At 48.2% G+C, this 27,039-nt stretch overlaps 1 protein-coding gene across 1 annotated transcript in view; it reads left to right on the top strand.

Annotated features, from left to right (window-relative positions):
• Positions 1-13,259: 13,259 nt before the first annotated feature.
• Positions 13,260-27,039, top strand: part of CDR2L (cerebellar degeneration related protein 2 like) — an 80,747-nt gene continuing 66,967 nt past the window's right edge. The window contains exon 1 of the mRNA XM_086930795.1: positions 13,260-14,764. Within this exon, the coding sequence (XP_086786921.1) occupies positions 14,686-14,764 (79 nt within the window). The 5' untranslated portion in view covers positions 13,260-14,685. The remainder of the gene's footprint in view (positions 14,765-27,039) is intronic.

Below are 27,039 nucleotides of genomic sequence, written 5' to 3'. Positions count from 1 at the left end.
CAGTAATTTGTATAGTGCACTACTCACCCAGTGGGTCTCAAGGCGCTTGAGGGAGGGTGAGTGCATTACTTATCGAATAGCCAGGTTTTTAGCTGCTTTCTGAAGGAGAGGTGGTTCTGTGTAAGGCGGAGGTGAGTGGGGAGGGAATTCCAGGTCTTGGCCGCTAAGTAGGAGAAAGATCTTCCTCCCATGGTGGATCTATTGATGCGCGGAATTGCGGCGAGGGCTTGATTGGATGAACGTAGTTGGCGGGTGGGTGTGTAGAAGAACAGTCGTTTGTTGAGGCATTCTGGTCCTAGGTCGTAGAGGGCCTTGTGTGCGTGGGTGAGGAGACGGAACGTTATTCTCTAGTTGACGGGAAGCCAGTGGAGATCTTTCAGGTGACCGGAAATGTGAGCTTGACGGGGGATGTCCAGTATCAGTCTGGCTGAGGCGTTTTGGATGCGTTGGAGTTTTTTCTGTAGTTTGGCTGTGGTTCCGGCGTAAAGGGTGTTTCCATAATCAAGTCGGCTAGTGACTAGTGCGCGGGTGACTGTCTTTCTTGTTTCGGTGGGGATCCAGCGGAAGATTTGTTTGAGCATGCGTAGGATGTTGAAGCATGATGATGAAACGGCGTTGACTTGTCTGGTCATCGAGAGGGAGGATGAAGCCCAGGTTCCGTGCGTGATCTGTAGGTATGGGTGCTGTGCCCAGAGCCATTGGCCACCATGAGTTGTCCCATGCAGAGGGGGACGATCCTAAGATGAAGACTTCCGTTTTGTACAAATTTAGTTTTAAACTGCTGTTCTTCATCCATTCGGCTACTTCTTTCATTCCTTCGTGTAGATTGGTTTTGGCGGTGTTAGGGTCTTTGGTGAGGGAGAGGATTAGCTGGGTGTCGTCAGCGTAGGAGATGATGTTGAGGTTGTGTTGTCGCGCGATGGATGCAAGGGGACTCATGTACACGTTGAAGAGGATGGGACTGAGTGATGATCCTTGAGGTATGCCGCAGATGACTTCGGTGGCCTCTGATTTGAATGGGGGAGGCGGACTCTCTGAGTTCTCCCGGCAAGGAACGAGATGATCCAGTCCAACGCTTTTCCTTGTATTCCGACGTTGCTGAGGCGTTGTATGAGGGTGTTATGACAGACTGTGTCGAAGGCGGCGGAGAGGTCAAGTAGGATGAGGGCAACTGTTTCTCTGTTGTCCAGTAGTGTTCGGATGTCGGCTGTAGCAGCGATGAGGGCGGTTTCAGTGCTGTGTTTGGCTCGAAAGCCGGCCTGTGAGGGGTCGAGTGAATTGTTGGATTCAAGGAAGGCGGCGAGCTGACTATTGACGGCTTTCTCGATGACTTTGGCCGGGAAGGGGAGGAGTGAGATGGGGCGGTAGTTCTTAAGTTCAGAGGGGTCCGCTGTGGGTTTCTTTAGAAGAGCGCTAAGTTCGACATGTTTCCAGCTTTCTGGGAAGGTAGCGGAGTTGAAGGAGCAGTTGATGACATCGCGGAGATGGGGTGCGATGATGGAGTCTGCTTTGTTGAAGATGTGGTGGGGGCATGGGTTAGTTGGTGAGCCTGAGTGGATGGAGTTCATCAGACGGATGGTGTCTTCAGTGGTGATTGGGTTCCAGGCGCAAAGGTTGTGAGAGTGCTGTTTTGGTTCGGAGGTGGGTGGAGTGGGTTGTTCTTCGGACAGGTTTTCAAATCTGTTATGGATGTCGGCGATTTTGTTGTGGAAGAAAGAGGATAGAGAGTCGCAGAGGTCTTGGGAGGGAGTGATGTCGTTGGTGCCGGCGGTGGGGTTGGTAAATTCTTTGACGATGTTGAATAGTTCCTTGCTAGAACAATGCGGTTCTTTAAAGCCACCAGGCGGACCGCCTGAAGCTCAGCTGTGTTGTTGGTGAGGTTGCCAGCAGTGACGTTCAAGGCTGTTTCAACTGCTTGAGTTAGGTGTCAGATGGCTCAGCGGTTTGCCATCGGACCCAATAGCGGGACGAGTCCTGTTGCCACGTCGAGGAACTGTGATGTGGCGGAGTCTGCTTGTTCTTTGTCTTTGGAACGCCTTTCTCTGTGATGGTCTGCAGGTGCTGTGTAGGTTGGAGGCAGAACAAAAGCAATGTAGCACGTGCCCCCCAGCCTTTTGGGAGCCAGGTGTAGGCTTTGGTACCACAGATGAAGTACATGTTGGGTGATGCAACAAATGAAGTGGGGGTCTGCAGTGTTGAGAGTCTTCGTTATTTGGCAAGAGCTGTGACCCACGATCTTAGTCCCATGGCCTACGATGGAGACAATGCCTGAGACGTTCACCACAGATAGGGCCACTGTCAGAGTTGCGGCAGTTCGTTTCTTTAGATAGGAAAAGGTAGGTCTGGCTGGATTGTTGTACACTTGCATTTCAACTCGTTCTTTGGCGGAAATGTTCATTGGAAAGGTTGCATTCGAAGTCAGAGGGCAGAAGGGAGCGGATGTTCTTACCGTTTTGTTCAGCCAGAACTCGTTGTAAAATTGTTTGATTGTCTCATTGGATGTGGCATTTTCTTTGTAGCTCTCTTAAAGGAGCATTAACCAGGCGAGGCAAGATCCATGAACAGAAAAGGGTGAAGGGATTAAAGGAATGGAATGTTCAGTGGCAGGAAGTAGCAACCCACAGATCCAACAGTTCGTGGCATTTGCGGCAAGATTGTGCTGGTGCAATAATTGTACAAAAGAATTATTCCAGAATTCTTTGCGTCGTTCTCGGAGGCGTGGTGACAGTGACACCAGATAGTGTTCTTTCTTGGTGGTGGGTTACATGGTGGGTGACATTGTCCTGTAAGCAGGAGCACTCTCTTCAACGATCCAGACTGTGACCATCAGCAAGAGGCAGGTGAGAGATGCTGCCACAAGGGTTAATGTCTTTGTACTGTGCAATTTGGCATGTTTGGAGCCGTCGCGGTGGTTCTTCGGTCGTCCGGGTTCTTCCATCACCTTCAAGAGGCTCGACGATTGGCAGGACCACATACTTTCGTCTAGCGTTTCTCCTGGTAGCATTTGTAGTGTTAGCTACCATACTGAGACTTTTGACTCAGTTAGTGGCCTGCTTGTCGGAGCACTCTCCTTTTGTCGATCTCAAATTGTACTCTTTCTTGGATGGTACCGTGGGGTCGGGAAACTCTGCCAGTTCAAGTGTTTCTGTCTGTGGGTAACAACTCAGGGCTGGTCGGTCTTTTGTCAGGAGCTCTTCCTGGCTGTTCACTTCTTCGGGGGCCATCAGTGTTGGAGATATTTTCTTACAGTGGTGCGCATGAAGCCAGTTTCTTTTTCCTTCCACTCGCAGGGCAGGTCGGGTGGTGATCAAGACTTGCCAGGGGCCCGACAACCTGGGTTCCAGACTCTTCGACCTCTGAAAATTTTGCGTCAGCACGAAGTCCCCAGGCTTGATATCGTGTCCTGGGCCCCTGGACACGTCTGGTATGTCTTGCTGCACCTGTTGGTGGATAAGTGTTAGTTAGTTTGTTAATTTGTACAAATAGTCGGACATTAGTATGTCCGGGTCATCATTAATGGAGGTTGGCTTTGGTGCCGCCCAAATGTTCATAGGCCTGCCGAAGACTACTTCGTAAGGGGTCAGTCGGTGTTTGGTTGGGGTGGAGCGCATTTACAGCAATGCCAGTGGGAGGGCGTCGGGCCATTTCAACCCAGTCGTGGCGACTATTTTTGCTAGATTCAGTTTTAGCATGGCGTTGTGTCTCTCTACAAGGCCCGCTGATTGGGGGTGGAAAAAGGCATGGAATTTTTGCTTTACCCCCAACCCTTTCAGTATGTTTTGTATAACTTCTGCTACGAAGTGGGAGGCATTGTCGCTCCATAAAATTCTACAAAGGCCATATCGGGGGAAGAACTCTTTCAGTAATACCTTCGCAGTAGCTAAGGCAGTGTTGGTAGGCCTCCACCCATTTGCTAAAGGCGCACACGATCACTAGCACGTATTTTAGACCATGGCACCTCTCTAGCTGGATGTAATCCATCTGGAGGACTTCGAAGGGGTGATCAGGGACTCCAAACCCTCCCCGTGGTACTACGGTCCCTTTCCCCAGGTTGTGTTGCAGGCATACTATGCATTGCTGTACTAGGCGTTTTACTGATTCCGCTATCTTGTCGTTATGCCATACTCTGGTGATCAGTTCGGTCATGGGGGAAGATCCTATGTGTGCTGGTAAATGTGCCATGGTCAATATGGGGATCAGATAGGCATTAGGTAGCAGTCATTTGTTTCCGTCTTTTGTCCTCCAGCAGCCTTCCTCGTCTTTCAGTCCCACCCGAGCCCATTCACTCAGTTTATCCTGTGTGCCTGTTGTTTGTATGTCCCTTACAGTCGTTCTAGCGTCAGTCCATTCTTCTGCATGTGACCTGGTCACGTACATTCGTGTTGTGGTTCTGTCCTGGGCTGTGGTTCGGGCAGTAATGTTGGGTAATGCGTTTCCCTGTCCAATGAGGTTGGTCACTTTCTTATGTGCCTGGCATTTAATCACTGCTAGCTGCTTGGGGAGGAGGACTGCTTCTGTCAATGCGGAGACTAGATCTCCATGTTGGATGGGTGTGCCGTGTGAAGTCAGGAACCCTCTTTCTCTCCACAGGAGCCCAAAATGGTGAACCACCCCGAAGGCGTACTGGCTATCAGTGTTTATGTTTACAGTCGTACCAGATGCTAAAATACATGGTCGTGTGAGGGCAATGAGCTCCGCTGCTTGGGCGTATCGTTGGGCAATGCGGGCTGTCTCAAGGATGGTTCGGGCTGTGGTGACAGCATATGCGGCTGAGGTGGTGCCATCTGGGAGTTTGATGCACGAGCCATCTACCCATAGTTCCCCATCTGGTTCTGAAAAGGCAGTGTCTCTGAGATCCACTCTACTCTTTGTTCGTCAGTGAGGGTCACACAGTTGTGCAGGGGAGTCACACCAGGGTCAGCTTCGGGTAGAGGTAACAATGTGGCTGGATTAAGAGTGGTGCATCGCTTCAGGGTGATGTGTGGTGCTAGCAGGGTCAATTCGTAACCTGTCAGTAGTGCGCTAGTCAAGTGTTGGGTTTTGGTCTGGTTCAGTAGCGTGTCGACTGCATGGGGTACTAACAGTGATTGGATTGGAGAGCACTATTCCTTCGCTCTGGCGTATGGATACTGCTGCAGCTGCCACAGCGCGCAAACACGCTGGCAATGCTCTAGCTACTGGGTCGATGTTGGCAGAGAAATATGCACAAGGGCGATGTTTGTGACCAATTGATTATGCTAAGACGGACAATGCACATCCCTCCCTTTCATGTGTGTAGAGGAAGAATGGGTTAGAGTAGTCTGGGGTTATGTTATTATACACTTATGTTATTATACACTTATATAGCGCATTATCACCCCGAGGTATCTAAGCGCTATCAGCGGACATACACAACCCAAAGGAATGCAAAGCCATCAAATCAAAGGGGCTTCCAGGAAAAGCACAGTCTTCAAATTTTTCCTAAAAAGGAGTAGATTGGTTTCCTTCCGAAGTTTCACTGGAAGGCGGTTCCAAGCCTGAGGAATGGTACTGGAGAACGCTCTACCGCCCATGGACACGATGTTGAACCGGCGGCAAACCAGATTACAAGCCTCAGTTGACCGGAAGACCCTACTCGGCGTGTAACTGATTAGTCGGCCCTTAATATAGGTAGGTGCCGAGCCGTAAATGGCCTTGTGTGTAATACATAGGCTTTTAAATTTAGTTCTCTGGGCAATTGGAAGCCAATGTAAGTACTGAAGTAGAGGCGTGGCCCGGGTTAGCCGAGGTTTTTTAAAAATCAGTCTGGCAGCATCGTTCAACACAACTTGTAGCCTGGCCAGCAGGTTTTCAGGTAGGCAATAGTATAAAGAATTGCCATAGTCGAGGCGTGCCAGAATTAGGGCAGAAACCGCTAATCTTAGAGTGGAAAAGGACAAAAATGAAGATAATTTCCGAAGTTGACGCAACAGGTTAACGCAAGTACCCTCCACCACCGATACCTACTTGTCATGGATAACTGGGCATCAATTTTGATGGGTTCTTAAAACAGGTGCCGAACAAAGGGCATATCGCAATTCTTTGAATGCTGACTGGCATTTGGGTGTCCAGGGGAAAGGTGAGGGAGAGAAGGGGTTTGACAATGAGGCTAAAGTTCGGTAACCACTGTCGGCAGAATGAGGTGAGGCCGATCAGAGAGCGAACTTGCTTCTGATTCTTGGGAACGGGAGTGTCTAGAATTGCCTGGATCCTGTTGGGTGTGAGTTTCCTTTCTTCTTTCGATAAGAGGTGACCTAAATATGTTACCTGTGGTTTGCAGAACTGCAATTTCTTTCGAGAAACTTTGTGGCCATTTTATGCACGGAAGTGTAGGAGTTGGATGGTGGCCGTGACAGCTAGTGGAGTGGTGTCTGCTGCTAGAAGGATATCGTCTACATACTGTATCAACACCACCCCGTCTGGTAATTGAACGGCATCTAACTGTCTTTTGAGCGCCTGGCTATAGATGCTCGGGCTCTCGGTGTACCCCTGGGGTGCTCGACAAAATCTATATGAGCGGGATCTTGGAGTGAATCCGAAACGATAGCGACTGTCTTGGTGAATGGGTATGGAGAAGAAGGCATTCTTGAGATCGATAACGGTGAAAGTGGTAGCAGTTGACGGAATTAGGGTCAGGATGGTGGTGATGTCAGAAACTACTGGGTACTGGGATACTAATATTTTGTTTATCGCCCGCAGGTCGATGATGAAGCGGTAGGCTTTTCCATCTCCCTCTCCCTGTCTCTTTCTGATCGGTAAAATAGGACTATTACAAACATTGCTCACTACCTCTTCTACCACTCCTGCCTATACTAGTGACTGTATGATCTCGGTCAATGAGTCATTTCTAGGAGGCTGTACTCTAGGGACATTCTGTTGGTATCCTCTTTTATATTGTTCCAGTCCTGTATTCACCACTTGGAGTTGGGCTATCATTACTCTTTCCTTCAAGTCCTTCTTTTTCTTTTCTGTGGCTCTGTCATTCTCGTTTTTCTGATGTTCATAATACTGGGCCATTTGGAGAATTGCCGCTGGCTTAGAGGCTGCCTAGCTACTTTCGCTAGTTTGTAATTTCTGTGATACCTCCGGCAGCAGTCCTTTGACGTAATTTTGCACGAATAAGTGGTGTCCGGTCGCAGTGGACATGTCCTGTCCACTGTAATCGGAGAACACGGTTTCGAATCTCGAGAAATACTCAGAGACATCCTCTTGTGGTTTCTGGCGGCACAATGTTACTATGGACCAGTCTATCTTTTTCTCCAGTATCAGTGTTTTTACCTTCTGCACTATTTTATCAGGGAGGTCCAATATAGCTTTAACTGTTTTTTGGCCAGGATTCCGCTGTTTATCTAATGTGCTGAGTTGTTCCCAGGTATGTCCGAGCAATTCTGTGTGGTCTATCCTCCTAATCTGCTTCCACACATCGGCTGGCAAACATAACCCGAAGAACAAGTCAATGTCGGCAAGTGTCATTATTGTGGACCCCAGAGCAGTACCTAGTTCTGTGTAAAAAGCGGTGGGATTCTTTCGCAAATCTGGAAGAGATTTACGGAACGTCAGGATGTCCTGTCTGTCCCATGGCTGATACACCCAATTGTAGACCATCCTTCCTTTAGCGTCCTGATGGTTTATGTTGTCATTAGTCCCTTGTCCCCTAGGGGGGACCCAATACGGAGCGGCTTCCTTTATCGGCATCATGTTGTCTAGCTTCTCTATTGGGGGGTGTTACTGGCTTCAATGCTCTGTCTGTATCTATCCGCCCTTGTTCTACGAGCTGGCACCTACGCTAGGCCAATCTCCTGCTTGCTCACATCCCCTACAGCCACGGAACCAGAGGTTACACATTCTCGTACCTCACACCCATGGGATCGAATAACCTCCCACTGCACATCAGAGCCATCTCCTCTGTCCTTAAGTCCGCAAGAAACTAAGTCATGACTCTTTACCTAGAATTTATACACAGTCAGCTCAGTTCCCTTCTTATCTAGTGCCTGGTTACCCCCCTGGGTGAGATGTGTGCTCTACAAATAATCATAACAATAACATGCCTACATACGAATGTCCCTGGCACTACAACCCTAGCATCTGTACTGCTGAGATCCTTCGGTATATTTTGTTTGTAAAGCACTGACCATTAAGGAACCAGCCGGCCTTGAACATTAAACCAGCTCATATTGACAAATATTAAACCAGCCTTCACTGGCCCTATGTATAGTGACGGAGCCACCCGGCCCGTTTGGCACGCACCCTTGCCCGAGGGTATAAATAAAAGGGCTCAGGCGCGCTCGAGGTCTTGGCCCAGTAGCATAATCCAAGTGTGTGCGTCATTATTGTAGTTAGCCTAACCCTCCGGCCCACTCGCATGTTAACTTGTGTCATGACCCTTGCAGACACCACACTGGCGACGAGGCGGGTCTCACCCACGCCTCGCAGTATTCCTACCTGGGGTGCCCTCCTGGTGCCTGAAGATCCTGGCCGGCCAGCCGCTGCCATCACGGTTCCGATGCCCGTGTGATCTGCGTGGCCTGCGCAGTCTGTCTCGAGAGCAGGTGCCCACCCCGCATGGCTCTGCCTGCCGGAGTGTATCTCCTTGGCGGGTGCACCCCGCTCTCCTCATTGCTGTTGCTGCTCTCTTCAGTGCGGATGAGCGCCAGCAGATGAGGCCTGCCCTGCCTGTGTGTGTGTGCGCGCTCAGGCCTGCTGCCGCATTTGCCTGTGCCCGCGTGCCTCCGCTCCGCTGCAATCAAGCCCAGCCGCGCTCCCACAGTCACTTGGTCGAGCAGGCGGGTCAAAGCTACACGCTGCTCACGGTGTGTTCATCGTCAAGCCTGCGCGCCTGCACTGTGAGGACGAGCTCCTCCCACGTGTTTGCCCTCAGGGACAGCACAGCTCCACGAGCACCAGGGCGAGAAAAGGCCAATTTGCAGTGACACCTGTCACAAAGGAAATGAATATAATTCCAGCCATAAAAGGACACATCTATCTGACACAGGAGGGTTCAGTGAGAGACTCTGACAGGGCTGCACGGCGTAATTAACTTGAGTGATGACATTCTTGTGTTCTTCAAGATGATAGTGAAACACCATGCACACCTCCGGGCTACCCTCCAACGGCTCGTGGAAAACGGGCTCACCCTGCACAGAGCTAAGTGTTCGTTCTATCAGGAGTCGGTAGACTTCTTCGGGTACATCTTCTCCAGGGAAGGACTGCGAGTAGACCCGAAGAAAGCAGCTGCCATACGATCTGCTCTGAGGCCCACGTCAGCAACCGAAGTCCGAAGCTTCCTGGGAATAGCCACATACTGTGGCCGGTTCATCCCCAACCTGGCGTCCCCGTCCGAGCCCCTCCATGTCCTCACAAAGTCCAAACAGCTGTAGGTTTGGTCTGCGAAAGAAGATCTGGCATTCCATGCCATCAAAGAGGCCCTCATTGATGACTGAGTCATGGCATACTTTCTCCCGCATCTGTGCACAGAGGTGATGGTGGATGCCAGCCCTGTGGGATTGGGTGCTGTCCTGATGCAGGTGAACGAGTCCAAGAAATGGGTCCCAACTGCATATGCCAGCAGAGCGTTGACGGCCACTGAGATGCGGTATGCACAGATAGAGCATGAAGCCCTGGCCATTAGATGGACATGGCTGCACTTCCATCAGTACCTGTATGGGCACGAGTTCCGAGTGGCCACCGATCACAAACCTCTGGTACCCCTCTTCGCTGGTACGTCTCAACTTGCCCCTCCACAGATCGAGAGGTGGGCGTTGCAGCTACAGGAATACCATTTTGAGGTGATCTCCAGGCCAGGGGCCAACAACCCTGCCGACTTCTTGTTGCGCCACCCTGGTCCGATCGTACCACTCGGTGCTCCGGCGGACGAAGACTACACTGAAGAGTTTGCGAAGAGGAAGATAGATCTGCCCCGTTTTTAATCAATAATAGGCTCTTTAATCTTTTATCTTGTTATATTGAAATGTTTGAATAAATGAATATGTCTATTTGCACTTTAAAACATGAAGTAAATAAAAATAAAAATGATATATTTTTTTTATAAATTTGAATATGTTCTTGTCTAAATCTAATGTGGCACTGATACTTTGGTGAGAGCTAAATGGGTGACTATTGAAAAAAACTGGACTCTTAAAGAGCCTATTATTGATTAAAAACGGGGCAGATCTATCTTCCTCTTCGCTGATTCTGACTATTTCCCCTGCTGATCTGCCTCATATCCTACTCAGGGGGCCCCTTCCTTTGTGATATATTGGATACACTGAAGAGTTCGTCCGGATGATCTCTCTCGAAGCATGTCCCGTCGACCTCACGCTAGAAGACATCGGGAGAGCAACCAAATCAGATGAGTGCCTCATCAAGGTCAAGACCATGTTAGCAAACAGGAATTGGCGTCACTTTCTGGGTGGTGTCAGCACCCTAACCACAGAAGAAAAACTACCATTGCGACAGCAAGTGTGGAGAGTACAGAACGAGCTCAGCGAAGGTCTTCATGGAGTGGTTCTGCGTGAAAACACCCTTGTGATTCCAAGAAGCCTGCAGGAGGAGGTGGTCTGCTTAGCACACCAGGGCCATCAAGGAATCTCAAAAACCAAAGCCAGACTCAGAAGCAAAGTCTCGTTCTTGGGTATGGACGCCATGGTCGAGGAGGCTGTATGCGCATGTCACTCCTGCAACTTCACAGGGGCGACCTAGCCCCCCCACACGTTGATAACTGAAGATCCATGTTTGGAGCCGTAGTCCAAAGTGAGCATCCACTTCGGGTTGTTCCCGGATGGGCAAAACACGCTGGTGCTTGTCGGCTCCCACTCGAAGTTCCTGGAGGTGGGGGTAGTATCGTCAACGGCATTTCACCACGTCAAGACGGCTTCGAAGCGTGTCTTAGCCATGATGGAACTGCCTGAGGAGATCAAATCCGACAATGGGCCGTCATTCCAAGGTAGAGACTTCCAAGAATACCTGACCTCCCGAGGCATTTAACACCGAAAGATCACACCACAGTGGCCCCAAGGGAATGTGGGAGGTAGAGCAGTTCATGCGTACAATGAACCGGGCCATCAGGATTGGGGTTGAGAAGGGAGAAAATGCTGGGCAGTGCTTCTCACAATATTCCGGCAGACTCATTGTGGAGTCTCCCAGCACTGGATCAAGGTGCAACCCAGGCCAGAAGAAAAGCATCCAATGACAAAGCGAGCCAGGCTCGAAGAGCCCAGTCCATAAGCCTCCATGTAGGGGACAGAGTTGTGGTGAAGAACCGTCACCCTAGCTGAAAGTATCGCTCTCCGTACGAGGCCGAAGTGTGGGAGATCATCAATGTACACTGTACCATGGTATCGGCCATGCGGGGAACCCATGTCGTCACCAGAAACATCACCTGGTTCAAGAAAGCTGCAGAGGGAAGGTTACCTACCGACCAGGTTATGGAAGAGGGACATGAGGCCGCCCCCCGCTGATGCCTTTCCAGACAGCCCAGAGCCTGTACAACATCAAGCTGAAAGAGAAGTGGAGGAGTTGGAAGCATCACAAAACTCTGGTACCGTGTTCCCCGAGCAAGAGAAGGACATGTGGGTCGGCAGCAAGAGAGAACTTCTGGAGACAGAGGTATGGACTCCAGCCGAACCCGACCCCCATTCAGAGACATAAAGACTTTGCCTGGTGTGCCAAGAGAGACTGAACACTTAGCCGAAAGAATCTCTGTATCTGAAAGATTGGAGGGATGTAGTGACGGAGCCAACCGGCTCGTTCACGTACGCTTGACACGCACCCACACACCCTGAAGGCAGGCCAAGGGTATAAATAAAAGGGCTCAGGACCGCTCGGGGTCTTGGACCAGTAGCATAATCCAAGCGTGTGCGTCATTATTGTAGTTAGCCTAACCCTGTGGCCCACTCGCATGTTAACTTGTGTCCTGACCCTTGCCGACACCACACTATGGTCCTGTATATAAAACCAGCCTTCACTGGCCGTATGGTCCCGCCCATAATGAGATATAAAACCAGCCTTCACTGGCCGTATGTTCCAGCCCATAATGACATATAAAACCAGCCTCAACTGTTCGTATGGTCCAGGCCGAACCTGCAAGTAGTGATATTTATTTTTGAGTTTTTATATAGCGCGGACTTTACCCGAAGGCGTCAGAGCGCTTCACAATAGGAACAGAAAATTACAAATGAACAAAATTATAAAAGCAGACGATAAGTTACATGAGGTAAAAGTGACAATTGTGAGCAAACAAAATACATGAGGTAGCAAACAGTGCAATACAGGAGGAAAGAGTGACAAGTGTGAAGGTTACAAGAGAAAACAAAGTACAATTAGAGGTATAATACTGCAATATATACTAGACACAGAGGCAAAGAGCAAACGTTACGTACAATGGTGGCTCTTGTGCAAGTATCAACAGCAAACAAAATGTGAGAGGTAGCAAAACAGTGTGTTACAAGAGAAAAGTGACGTGTGCAAGTTACAAAAGGGTACCATACACAGGTACAAGGATAATACTGCAATAAATGGTAAACACTCAAACTACCAGAACACACTGGGAAGATACATAGCTGACACGTTCTTACATGGCTTTTCCAAACTATTTCTGTGAGTTGGTGGTGAGTTGCTCGATGGGGGTTGCGTCGTCTGATGGTCCAACCCCACTCCTTGTTTCCCCTCCTCTCTTTCCACGCCCCTCGCAGCTGTCAGAGCTGATGGAGCGAGTGGCCATAGGCAGGAAAATGAGACTGGCAGGGATGATGGCAAATGCCAGTGGCATGTCCTGTGAGGTGCGGCTCAGCTCTGCTGACCAAAAAAAATCTGAGATTATGACCCACGAGAGAGACGCCGTGAGCTAGAAGCAGACAAACACTGCTGGAAAAGCAGCAAATAGGATCCACTCACGTGGCTCAAAGAAACTGCCCAAAAAAAGAAGAAAAATACGACTGTACATCCTGGAAACTGAAACAACCCACAAGTGGGGAGGCCGTGGTAAAAATGTAGTCCATATATACTTACTTTGGAAACACTTGTATGACGTGTCCTGTCAGCACAGTACCCCGCGTTTTATTGGCTGCAGGAAGGCGGCCCCTTTCCTTCCCCCCATCCGTGCTCTCCGCCCTGTCTCCTCCTTTGCTCCTCCCACTGGTCTCGTCCCACTGGTCTCGTCCCTCTCTCCTCCTCTCTCCTCCTCCCGCCTCCCCCCCCGCTGTCAGTGCTGGGGGATGCTGGGCCGGCATCCCTCCCCTCAAGGCTGCAGAGGATGCTCTAGGCTTCTGCAGGCTCCCTCCAGACTGAACTCTCCCGGATTCTCGCCTCCCCAACCCCCACCCCTGCCAGAGACTTCCTCCGCGCCTCTCCTTTCTCACCCGGGGCCGGTGCCGGTGCAGAGCGGCTGCAGCCGAGGGGTCTCTGCCTGTCAGTGCTGCACCGGGGGAGGAGGTGGGGTGAGGGGCTGAACTGCCACGTCCCCTGCTGACTGCAGGAGGCCGGTGGGCGCAGCTGATGTAAGCGGAGAGTGCAGACAGAGAGCAGGCCGGCACCACGGCTGCAGGGGTCCCCGCCTGGTACTGCAGTGCCCACCCCGGGCAAGTCCCGGGCACGGAGGAGTAGGCAGTAAGAGCCTTTCATACCAGCCAAGCACCAGCTTCTCTGGTTGCCCGGGAGGGCCTGCCTGGCACAGCCCCTCGGGAAGCCGTCCAAGCCTGACACGAGCCTGGAGGCAGGAGAACTGCCTGTCACTGCTTGGCACTACCCTCTCTGGATGCAGGAGACATGCTGTCACTGCCTGGTACCAGCATCACCGGATTCCCTTGACCTGCCTGTCTCAGCCTGCCACTGCCCTCTCTGGAGTCGGGAGATCTGCCTGTCTCAGCCTGGCACCAGCCTCCCTGGATTCCCGGAACCTGCCTGTCTCAGCCTGCCACTGCCCTCTCTGGAGTCAGACCTCTGCATGTCTCAGCCTGGCACCCGCCTCCGAATGCTCAGGATCTGCTGTGCCCAGCCTGGCAATAACCCCTCCCGATGCTCAGGAAGTGCTCACCCAAGCCTGGCACCAACCTCTCTAGGTTCTCTGGACCAGGCTCTCCCAGCCTGGCACTAACTTCTCGGGTTCTGAGGACCAGCCTTCCTCGGTCTGGAGCCAGCCTCTCCGGATGCCACGGATTCCTGCCGCTGTTCTGGAACGGGTGGTCTCAAAAGAAGAACATTTAACTACTCAGGAGCTGGCACTGACATCTGCAGATCCCCAAGATCTGCCTCTCCCAGCCAGGCACTAACCTCTCTGGTTGCTCAGAATCCGCCTCTGCCATGCTGGGAACTTTTCTCAGTTTCTGGCAATCCTTTTGCACTTGTGGTAATCCTTGTACTAGCCTACCTAGAAGCTCAGGGTCTGATTCTACCAGCTTATTCCAGAAATCTGTCTCCATGCCAGCCCCCAGCCTGGCACTAGCATCCCCAGCTGCCTGGTAATTGCAGTTCTGCTCCGGATATTACACTCCCTGGATGCTCTGACCCTGCCAAGTTCCAGCCAGGCACTGGGCTCTTTGCTGTATTTTTAGTGCACACCATGCATGAGAGCTGCAGGCTGCTTGCTCCCGCTAAGCTTTGAAGCACTTACCTCCTCACCTTACTCCTCGCCCGACCTTCCCGATCTACCCCTGTGCCAGGGACGTGGCGCTGATGCTGAGCGCAGGGAGAATGGAAGAGTTCCAGAGTGAAGAAGAGGAGCCCTGGTACCACCAGCATGACCTGGAGCAGGGTAAGGCGGGCACCAAGGGGCTGGGCTACTACCGGGAAATGGGATGGAATGGGGGTGGAAGAGAGGGGTAAGTGATGACATGGTGGTAGAAGAGAGGCTTAAGTGATGGAATGGTGGTGGGAGAGAGGAGTAAATGATGGAATGGTGGTGGCAGAAAAAGAAAACATATGACAGAGCATTCTCAGGTATTGCACCAAGAATCTAGAACACCCTAACCCTGAAATCAGACTGAACCCCTCAAATGCTTCATTCAAGAAAGAAGTTAAAGTGATATTGATCAACAAATTTCTGCCGTAGAATCCACGATCCCCACTCCTGAACACTATGAACCCACTTAGTCTCGCACGTATGCTTTCCCTCCCATTTAAAAAAAATATGTTTTTGGATTCTGGGTTTTTGTATGCCTCGACCCTGTGGTGGTCTCTCTTAAAGGCTTCTATCATAACTTGTTCCCCCTTGATAATATGGTTTTTCTCTATATTCCCTATCCCACTAAACTCTGTAAAGCGCCCTCATGTTCAGCTATATATAACTTTATAAATAAATAAAAATGTGTGAGTTTTGGAATGGTGGTGGGAGAGAGATGTGAGTGATGGAACAGTGGTGGGAGAGAAGTGTAAATGATGGAACAGTGGTGGGAGAGAGGTGGAAGTGATGGAACAGTGGTAGGAGAGAGGTGTAAGTGATGGAACGGTGGTGGGAGAGAAGTGTAAATGATGGAACAGTGGTGGGAGAGAGGTGTAAGTGATGGAACGGTGGTGGGAGAGAAGTGTAAATGATGGAACAGTGGTGGGAGAGAGGTGTAAGTGATGGAACAGTGGTGGGAGAGAGGTGTAAGTGATGGAACGGTGGTGGGAGAGAGGTGTAAGTGATGGAACGGTGGTGGGAGAGAGGTGTAAGTGATGGAACGGTGGTGGGAGAGAAATGTTAAATGATGGAACAGTGGTGGGAGAGAGGTGTAAGTGATGGAACGGTGGTGGGAGAGAGGTGTAAATAATGGAACAGTGGTGGGAGAGAGGTGTAAGTGATGGACCAGTGGTGGGAGAGAGGTGTAAGTGATGGAACGGTGGTGGGAGAGAAGTGTAAATAATGGAACAGTGGTGGGAGAGAGGTGTAAGTGATGGACCAGTGGTGGGAGAGAGGTGTAAGTGATGGAACGGGGGTGGGAGAGAGGTGTAAGTGATGGACCAGTGGTGGGAGAGAGGTGTAAGTGATGGAACGGTGGTGGGAGAGAAGTGTAAATAATGGAACAGTGGTGGGAGAGAGGTGTAAGTGATGGACCAGTGGTGGGAGAGAGGTGTAAGTGATGGAACGGTGGTGGGAGAGAAGTGTAAATAATGGAACAGTGGTGGGAGAGAGGTGTAAGTGATGGACCAGTGGTGGGAGAGAGGTGTAAGTGATGGAACGGGGGTGGGAGAGAGGTGTAAGTGATGGACCAGTGGTGGGAGAGAGGTGTAAGTGATGGAACGGTGGTGGGAGAGAGGTGGAAGTGAAGGAACGGTGGTGGGAGAGAAGTGTAAATGATGGAACAGTGGTGGGAGAGAGGTGTAAGTGATGGAACGGTGATTGGAGAGAGCTTGAAGTGATGGAACGGTGGTGGGAGAGAGCTGGAAGTGATGGAACGGTGGTGGGAGAGAGGTGGAAGTGATGGAACGGGGTGGGAGAGAGGTGTAAGCGATGGAACGGTGGTGGAAGGGAGGTGTAAATGATGCAACGGTGGTGGAGAGAGGTGGAAGTGATGGAATGGGGTGAGAGAGAGGTGTAAGTGATGGAACGGTTGTGGGAAAGAAGTGTAAATGATGAAACGGTGGTGGGAGAGAGGTGGAAGTGATGGAATGGGGTGGGAGAGAGGTGGAAGTGATTGAATGGGGTGAGAGAGAGGTGGAAGTGATGGAATGGGGTGGGATAGAGGTGTAAGTGATGGAACGGTGGTGGGAGAGAGGTGGAAGTGATGGAACGGGGTTGGGAGAGTGGTGTAAGTGATGCAAAGGTGGTGGAGAGAGGTGTAAGTGATGGAACGGGGGTGGGAGAGTGGTGTAAGTGATGCAACGGTGGTGGAGAGAGGTGTAAGTGATGGAACGGTGGTGGGAGAGAGGTGTAAGTGATGGAACGGTGGTGGGAGAGAAGTGTAAATGATGAAACGGTGGTGGGAGAGAGGTGTAAGTGATGGAATGGGGTGAGAGAGAGGTGTAAGAGATGGAACGGTGGTGGGAGAGAACTGTAAGTGATGGAACGGTGGTGGGAGAGAGGTGGAAGTGATGGAACGGTGGTGGGAGAGGGGTGGAAGTGATGGAACAGGGGTGGGAGAGAGGTGTAAGCGATGGAACGATGGTGGGAGAGAGGTGTAAGTGATGGAACGGTGGTGGAAGAGAGGTGTAAATGATGCAACGGTGGTGGGAGAGAGGTGTAAGTGATGGAATGGGCTGGGAGAGAGGTGTAAGCGATGGAACGATGGTGGGAGAGAGGTGTAAGTGATGGAACGGTGGTGGAAGAGAGGTGTAAATGATGCAACGGTGGTGGGAGAGAGGTGTAAGTGATGGAATGGGCTGGGAGAGAGGTGTAAGTGATGGAACGGTTGTGGGAGAGAGGTGTAAGTGATGGAATCGGGTGGGAGAGAGGTGTAAATGATGGAATGGTGGTGGGAGAAAGGTGGAAGTGATGGAATGGGGTGGGAGAGAGGTGTAAGTGATGGAACAGTGGTGGGAGAGAGGTGTAAGTGATGGAAAGAAGTGGGAGAGAGGTGGAAGTGATGGAATGGGGTGGGAGAGTAGTGTAAATGATGGAACAGCAGTGGTGGGCGAGAGGTGGAAGGGATGGAACAAGGTTGAAGTGATAGATCAGTGGTGGAAGAGAGATGAAAGTGATGGAACAGTGGTGGGAGAGGTGGGAGAGAGGTGAAAGTGATGGAAGAGGAGGTGGAATTGATGGAACGGTGGTGGGAGAGAGGTGGAAGTGATAGAACGGTGATGTACGAGAGGTGGCAGTGATGGAACGGTGGAGGGAGAGAGGTGGAAGTGATTTAACGGCGATGGAAGAGAGGTGGAAGTGATGGAATGGTGATGGAAGAGAGGTGGAACTGATGGAACGGTGGTGGGAGAGAAGTGTAAATGATGGAACAGTGTGGTGGGCGAGAGGTATAAGTGATGGAACAAGGTGGAAGTGATGGAATAGGGGTGGAAGAGAGGTGTAGAAGCAGAATATCATAGGCAGGCATAAATATCGTGCTAAATATCGTCTGACATAAATGTCGTGTGTTAAATATCTTCAACAAAAATATCGCTCCATTATACAAAAAATCTACACCTAATGGGAAAATGTTTTTATAAGCAATATAGAAGGGTTGCTTTATAGAACACTGGGAGCACTTTCCCTGCATTATCGGACGCCGTACCTGATTCAGCCCTGCAGCTGGGACATTCCTGCCTGTTTCTTTTTGCCGGTCTCCTCCCGCTGCTGCGTGCCTTCTGTCACCTGGCACTACAACCACCATCAGTCTCAGCGGCAGGAAGCCGCCCCCACCCATTGCGCGCCCGGAGGCGCTTTAAAATCGAAGGTGAACATCAGAGGAGCGGGTTGCTTTATAGAACACTGGGAGCACTTTCCCTGCATTATCGGACGCCGTACCTGATTCAGCCCTGCAGCTGGGACATTCCTGCCTGTTTCTTTTTGCCGGTCTCCTCCCGCTGCTGCGTGCCTTCTGTCACCTGGCACTACAACCACCATCAGTCTCAGCGGCAGGAAGCCGCCCCCACCCATTGCGCGCCCGGAGGCGCTTTAAAATCGAAGGTGAACATCAGAGGAGCGGGTTGCTTTATAGAACACTGGGAGCACTTTCCCTGCATTATCGGACGCCGTACCTGATTCAGCCCTGCAGCTGGGACATTCCTGCCTGTTTCTTTTTGCCGGTCTCCTCCCGCTGCTGCGTGCCTTCTGTCACCTGGCACTACAACCACCATCAGTCTCAGCGGCAGGAAGCCGGCCCCACCCATTGCGCGCCCGGAGGCGCTTTAAAATCGAAGGTGAACATCAGAGGAGCGGGTTGCTTTATAGAACACTGGGAGCACTTTCCCTGCATTATCGGACGCCGTACCTGATTCAGCCCTGCAGCTGGGACATTCCTGCCTGTTTCTTTTTGCCGGTCTCCTCCCGCTGCTGCGTGCCTTCTGTCACCTGGCACTACAACCACCATCAGTCTCAGCGGCAGGAAGCCGCCCCCACCCATTGCGCGCCCGGAGGCGCTTTAAAATCGAAGGTGAACTTCGCGTCGCGGGACGCGAGCGGGACGCCCGGGGCTAACCCCGGGCAAAGGGCGGGCCCTCTGTGGCCCTCAGGGGACCTAAGGTGACGGGACGGGCCACCCCTCTTACGTGTTCCAAATAAAATTCATTATTCATTCATTATTTCATTACCGTCAGGATCCGTGTTTACTTGCTGCCCTCATCGCAGTCGGCTCTGATCCGGGACTGTTTGGGAATTCAAGCAGGAAGGTAACAAGACTTCTTTGGTAACCTTGATTGACTATATTGACTCTAGAGGGGTAAAGATTGTAAGCTATTACCACTAGCATCAAAATGTCGAAGGCAAAAAAACCTAACGTTCCGGGGAATACCATGGATAATTATTTAGTACAAGTGGTGGAAAAAATTAATCTTGAAAGGAGGGCTTCGTTGGGTCTGAGCTCCCCACTATCGTTGCCCCAAAATGAGATCTCTGATACAGATTTAATTGCTCTGGGCACCCCGATTATTTCATCTCCAGCCTCCCATGACCTGGACATGGGGCTACCACAAAATGTATCAGCCATAGAGCACTTAGCTACCACTATTGAAACACCAGCTGGAGATTTTGAGCTAGACATAGAACCCCCCCTGCATGAACAAGATCTAGATTTGGAGATAGTAGATTCCTCCCCCCCCCCACCGGATGTTCCTGTTCCAGCTCCAAGAGTAACAAAAGCTATTGCCAAGATCCTGACAAAAAGAGAAGGGCTAAGGTCTAGCAGGAGAAAGCCAGCTACTCCGCCTAACAGGAAAAATGTAGATGGGAATGCGAATAGAGGAGATATGAATCAAGGATGGGATGAAGAGGGTATATTAAAAAAACTCATGGGTATGCTGGATATTAAGTTAAACCAGCTAGTAAAACCCTTAATCTCAAAAATAGATCAGCTAACTGCTAAAATAAATAAATTGGAAGACCATGTAATAGCAACTAACAATAAAATGGGGGAATTGCCAACCATGTTGGTAGAAAAGCTGGCTGAAAAAACTCAATTAGAAGTTCTACCCCAAGGTGAAATAGAGCTACTTCAGAACGAGCAAGCTCGACCCGAGCGTGGCCCACAACAAGCTAACCTTGCTACCATTCCATCAATCGAGCCTGAAGGCAATTGCTTACTGCAGGGCCCCTACATAGAAAACAGCCCTATGGAGCTAATTGTTGAAGCTTCACCCCTTATCCTGGTTCTTGCCAATGTTCCCCCCTTAAATATAGGTCAACAAGAACATCCAGAATCTCTATTAAACAAGGCATTTAACTGGTTAAGTAATAACATGCATATGTGTCCCGGGGGCGACCATAAACTGGCAGAAGATTTATTAACCGCAAGACGGGTAAAATGGATAGGGAGTAGCACTAAGAAATTTTCTGGGGACTGTGTGATCCTGAGTCTTAAAGGCCCTGAAGTCTTACCTGAAATCTTGAATAACCTTTTTCCACCTCAACGCAGAACAGCGGAGTTAATCCCACTAACCCTGGACTTTTTTTATAATAGGAAAGGCCTAGCATCAAACCCGAGCATCCTGAGAACTAAATGGTCAACAGTGACCAGTAGATGTGCGAAGGGGGGCCTAGCCAATGTCTGGGGATTAAACTTAGATAACAGATATACAGCATTGTCTAATCTAAATGAGTGTGACTGACTCGTAATGGATAAAGGACTATTAGTGAAAAATGAGGTACGACATCCTACAAGCCAACTAGACAATCCTATGGTCCAAAATAATAAAAACATGGATCCCGGCCACATGGTCCCCAAAAGTCCAAATAGCAACATATTTATATTAGGGCCAGAGGATCTTATCAACACTAGTCCAGTAGCTGGGGTTAATACAGGACCTGAGCAGGGGGGCCCATCAAGAAGGGATGTCAGTATAAATACGGAGTTGGCATGTACACTAACTTTTATATCCTGGAACATAGCAGGTATAGCTAGCAAAATAGATAACCCTGATTGGCTTGATTATATAGACATGCACGACATAGTTATGTTACAAGAAACCTGGTCAGTCGACCCAGTTTTTCGAGTGGGGTATTTAAATTTTTTTAAACCTGCACTTAAAGGTGGAAAGGGACGTCCCTCTGGAGGATTGTCGATATGGGTTCGTCAAGCATTGTCCTGTACCATATCACAAAGGCAAATAACATCAAATGATATTCTAGCACTAAATATCAAATGGCCTAATGGACAAGAAACAGCCTTGTATAATATCTATGCCAGGGGGGTTAGTGCAGGTATTCCTTCTGATGTCTTTTCCACTTTAGAACAAGACATTGAAACCCTCTGTTCTAATCCACACATTATAGTGGGTGGTGATTTTAACTCAACCTTTGAGCCCCTAGGTGAAGAGGATGGGAGCCTAACGGAGGAGGAGGATAGTAGATGGGGAATACCACAATTGGAGCTCCCTCCTATAAAAAGGTGGAGTGCCACGGCCATTAGAATTAAGAGCCTCTGCCTTTCTAGAGGCTTGAGAGCTGTGAATGGGAGAACACAATCCGACCAAAAAGGGAACTCCACTTTTGACAATGGTCGTGCCACAAGTAGGATTGATTATCTCTTAATTGATGTAAGAGCATGGCCCCAACTACTAGACATGGAAGTCGTCCTACGATTAGAGAGTGATCACCACCCCCTCTATATGACTTTCCATCCTTATCAAGAGTCTAGAGTACCCACTAATAAAAAGCTGATGGTAACACGAGATCTTGTCTGCTCAAATAATCAAAGACACCTGAAATGGGGAATGTTGTTAAGAGATGAAAGGAACCTAGAAAATATGAAAAGTCAAGTAAGAGAGGAAGTGAGTAACATCATAGTGCAATCTGGGACTCGTAATTTCCAGGAATACATGATGGAGGCTCATAAAAACCTATTCTATAAATTGCAACGCTTTTTTATTAAAACAGTAGATCATACCCCAGCCAAAAAATCCATAGCCGTTAAAGGCTGGTACGATAAAAGCTGTAGAATGGCAAGGCAAAACTTAAGTCAAAAACTAAAAATAGGAAACCCAACAGCTGTTAAAAGGGCAAGGGATATCTATAGGCAGACACAAAAACAAGCAAAGAGGAGATGGGATGAAGAGGGATGGAGCGAATTAAAACAGGCATGTACTAACAAAGATTCCAAGCGGTTTTGGGCCCTAATTAAATGGAATAGGGGTGGGACAGCAGATCAACCACAAAATCATGTGCCAATAGATGGCTGGAATGATTTTTTTTAAACCTCAGTACGCAAGAGCCTCGACATATGCATCCATATCTCCCCCCCAAGCTATATTTTTCAGCGATCATATATTCACTGAAAAGGATGTTAACTTGGCACTAGATTGTGTATCGGGTGGAAAGGCGCCAGGCATGGATGGCATCCCAGCTGACGTCTTTCTATCTGACCGTGCCTCTTGGTGCACATATTTCAAAATGCTGTCAAATGCTATCGCTATGGGTGGAGAAGTCCCAGCCTCATGGAAAGGGGCAGAAATCATCCCTATCTATAAAAAGGGGGACAAAACCCAGGCAAAAAATTATAGACCCATTAGTCTGATTGATACAGCGCAGAAAATAATGGGTCGACTAGTCCAGAATAAACTGCAACAATGGATTGAAGACCAAAATATACTGTCACCTTATCAAGCGGGTTTTCGCCCCTTGACTAGTAGTGTTGACCAAGTCTTTTATTTTCTAGCCGTGTATTGGAGAAATGTCACGTTGCGAAAGGGAACATTGTATGCAGTTTTTGTGGACCTAAAAGCGGCGTTTGACCTGGTGCCGAGAGAGAAATTGTGGGAAACCCTGGATGAGGTGGGAATAAGTCCTGAGCTCCTCACTTTGCTGGTGCGCCTTCACGAAAATAATTATGCGAAAATAAGGTGGGGCAAACAGGGGGAAGTGACATCCCCCTTCCCAGTAGAACGAGGGGTGAGGCAAGGGTGCGTTCTGGCCCCAACGCTTTTTTCAATCTACATAAATGGAATTGTGGAGCATTTAAATAAATCTCCAACTGATGCTCCAACCATGGCAGGTGTACACGTCCCCGTACTTATGTTCGCGGACGATACGCTTTTATTATCACGTACGCCTAGTGGATTGCAGAAAGCGGTTGATGCCTTTGGGGTTTTTTGCGATAGTCGAGGCCTGGAATTAAATACCAGCAAAACTAAATTTATGTGCCTGAACTCCCAAACAGGTTTTAAGGGGACGATAAAATACAAGGGTGAACCACTGGAAAAAGTAGATGCCTTTGCTTATTTAGGAATCACCCTCCAAAATGACATGAAATGGAATTCACACATCAACATGGCATCTTTAAAATTTAGCCAGCTAGCAGGTGCAGTTACAGTCAAACATAATACTTCTTTGACAAGACCTATAAATTGTGCACTTGAAGTTTATAATATGAAAGTAGTAAGTGCATGCCTGTATGGGTCTGAGCTCTGGGGTTTTTCAAATCTAGGTGACCTAGGGCGGGCGGAAAATAGATTCTTACGAGGGCTTGTTAGGGCCCCACAAAGTACACCTATTATCCCACTTAAGATGGATCTAGGTAGGAAAAATATTGAAGACATTGCCCGCCTACGTCCCTTGCTATACTGGAGGCGGTTAATGGTAACCCCAGAGTTAAGTCACTATGCATCTGCTTTTTTTGATGTTGTGAAGTTTGATTGCTTTCATTCCATTGTATGGCTAAATGAACTGCGGAGCACGCTGGTGAAATTGGGTCTGGACCATTTGTGGGGTAATAAGGATGTTGCCCTATTTCCTTCAAAAAAACAACTCAAGGATATTTACTGGGAGTCAGTATATGCAACACTGTACTGCAAAGGTTTGCAATCTTCCCTGACCTTACGCTTTTTGGATACAAAACAAATTCCATCATACGAAAAATACTGGGATGTAGTTGAACGTCCATTGGATAGGAAACTATATTTCCAATTTCGGGTGGGAACTCTCCCAGTGAACGCTTTTACACAAAAATGGTCTCCACTAAAGGACGCTTATTGCAATCATTGTAAAAATGAAATAGAGGACATTGCACACTTGTTTTTCATCTGCCCCCTCTATGTGACCCCGCGCCAAAAGTGGTTAAAACCAACCTGTAGGAATTTGGGTACTCGTTCTTGCTTACAGGCCCTAAGAATTTTAATGTCTGACACCTCAATACCACTGGTAATAGGCGTAGCAAAATTCCTTGCATGGGCGTGGGTAATAAGATCTCGTGCTTCACGGCCTATTGAATAATATGATTTATTAACTGCTGGTATAACCTTCCTTGTCCATTTTTAACATTTCTATATGGAATTTTATAAAACTGTATGTATACATTTTATAGTATTACTAGCTTTTCGATTTTTGCTGTTTAATATGTTTTTTAATGTAGTATTTTAAGTATTTATTGTATGATGTTTAGGAGGTTGCTTTTATGACTAAAAGTCGAATAAAGCTTTGAAACGAAAACGCAATATTTAGAACACGATTTTAAATTCAGATGAAATTTCTATTTATGATATTCTGACATACTACCAGAAGGGAACCATGCAGGGAAGACCCGGAAGGAAGGAACAGAGAGAATGCAGATGGCTTAATAAGCAACGTGCAGCAGGTGTAGGGCAGGCTAGGCCCCCACCCATCTTTCTGGGCCCCGGTGCTGCTGCACCAATGGACCCTATGCCCCTGTGCTGCCCCTCTAGCTCCTTAGATTTGTATTTTCCCCCAGGTCCTCCCTATCAGACAGCACTACTAGGTCGCCATATACGTTCCCTGTTTCACGTGCACATCTGGGTTCTGATCCTGAGCTGCACCTCCCTGCCCCCGCTCCCAGCGCCTTGAGACCCTCACGGGTGAGTAGCGCGTTCAAAAAACCCTGATTGATTGATTGACTGATCACAGCTTGTGTGATTGATGCTCACTTTACTTTTTAAATCAAAATATCGCCACAATAGATGTTATTTGTGTTTTTTCAGTGGTATTATTATGCCCAAACTCACCTAGAGGGCAAAACATTATACATAACAATGCAGTCCCGATTAAAGAAGGCACACAGCGTGGGCATTATTCAATTTCTGAATCTTTCTTTATCATGGAAAGTTTTTACTGTTCACATTATATTTCATTGTTTAACGTCTCAAATTAATTATGCGCTCCTCATGTTTCATGAAAACAGCTTTATCGGGTGCATATTACTTTTCATCAAGGAAAAAAGGATACCTCTGTTATTATTTTATGAGCTGAAGTAAATAAAAAACATGATATTCACTCTGTAACAAAAGGAACAGTTTAGCATTCAGTGTCTTACTTTTACCTGCAGCGGTTAGTAATTTATTGTGTTAGTTAATTGTAGCTGAAAAGGTATACCAAGCCACCTACACAATGTCAAACCTATATGTAGAATGGTTTTCATGAGTTATCTTATGTTTTTCATTATTTCTGCTGATCCATTTATAGACGTTCTTTGTTTTTTTTTATCACATTGGTTCAAAAAATATGTAGCTTCGAAATCCATTTACAACTTTTGACCCTACAGTGTCCAAAAATGATCCACCAACAGAGATCTCTCTCTGTAAAAACATGTATGTTATGTTTATCCCTTGAGGAGGTGTCAGTATGATTTATAAACCTAATATTTCAAAGTTGTGAAATGTAGTCCTATAAATGCCCTGCAGCACTCGGATTGATGGTCCTAGTTTGTGTTTCGGATTTATGTTTCTCTCGACTGATCTGGATGTTTCGTGACATCTGTTTGATACACATTATCCCCGCTTGGACACTTCAATACGTAAACAATTCTCCCTGATTCTCGTGTTTTATCATGTCTTTGCAAAATCGTGCGGCCTTTGAGTGGGTGGATTAGATTTAGACCTTTAATCACGTTGTTGAAATCACCAAGATGTAAACAGGACACTGTTCACAGGCTGATACACAGTACGCAGCATCATTTTTTGCTTATAGTCTGTTTATGAGACCATACAGTACTAATGGTTACGTCTTACTGATTATTTACTATATTAATAATCCTGCAGAATGATGTATTTTTTTACTGATCTATAGTTGCACCCGGTTAGTAGCAGTATTCACTCATAAACACTTGTAGACAAGAGTAAGACATTGAATGCTGAAGTCTTTACTTCCTCACATTGAAAATTGAGTGCTTTTCATTGTGTTTATTTCATGAGCTAATATAATAAGTTTATAATTTTTCTGGTACACATTGGTGTAAAGTTGTGTGCTCCTGCATAAGGTATTTTTCACGAAACGTAGTGCACAATACTTCCAACTCTGTATTTGTAAAGCTCACTTTATTTCGCAGACATCTGAGCCAGGGGCTTAGTAAGCTCCACTGTCCAATTCCTGCTCTGAGCTGGGGCAAAACAGACAAAGTGAAGTGGTAAAGAGGGCCTTGCCCTGGAAAAAGGCTTGTACGTATGAACATAGGCAGCATATTTTATAACCTATCAGTGTTAGGTTTATTAAAAGCAGTTTCAAGTGAATCACATGTGAGATCACATACAACATTGCATTCTGAGTCTACACAGTGGCAGACACATAAGGGAGAGTGCTTCAATGTCTTGGATACAGGGTGGCAGAAGGAACCCCAGACTTGTCCTGAGCCAAGCAGCCCTCTGAAAAAACTATGAAGATGGGCCAGCACACCACAAACCCTAGCTTACTCCTGGCAGCCCGACCCATTTGAAATTGGAAGAATGGCTAGCTGTCTTTCCTGATTTATGTTTAGGGCTCCCTGCTTTATGGTATTTTTAAAAAAAATTCTATCTGTATTTATCCATATTCATTTTTGGGGCATCTCATTGGTATTTATCCATATTTATTTTGTGTTTCAAGAATAAATGGAATTGCAAAATGGTATATATATCCACTTTTATTTAACTCTTAGACGTGCACTCATACATGATTGCCTGTCACGTTTGAGCAAATTAAGCAGCCACAAATAACAAAAAACACTACGCTCACAGGCACATATTAGCATTAAACTACACATA

Source organism: Lissotriton vulgaris, chromosome 7, assembly GCF_964263255.1.
Source record: "Lissotriton vulgaris chromosome 7, aLisVul1.2, whole genome shotgun sequence".
Taxonomy (NCBI): Eukaryota; Metazoa; Chordata; class Amphibia; order Caudata; family Salamandridae; genus Lissotriton; species Lissotriton vulgaris.
The sequence above is the reverse complement of the archived record's forward strand: the minus strand, read 5'-3'. Positions and strand labels throughout refer to the sequence as shown.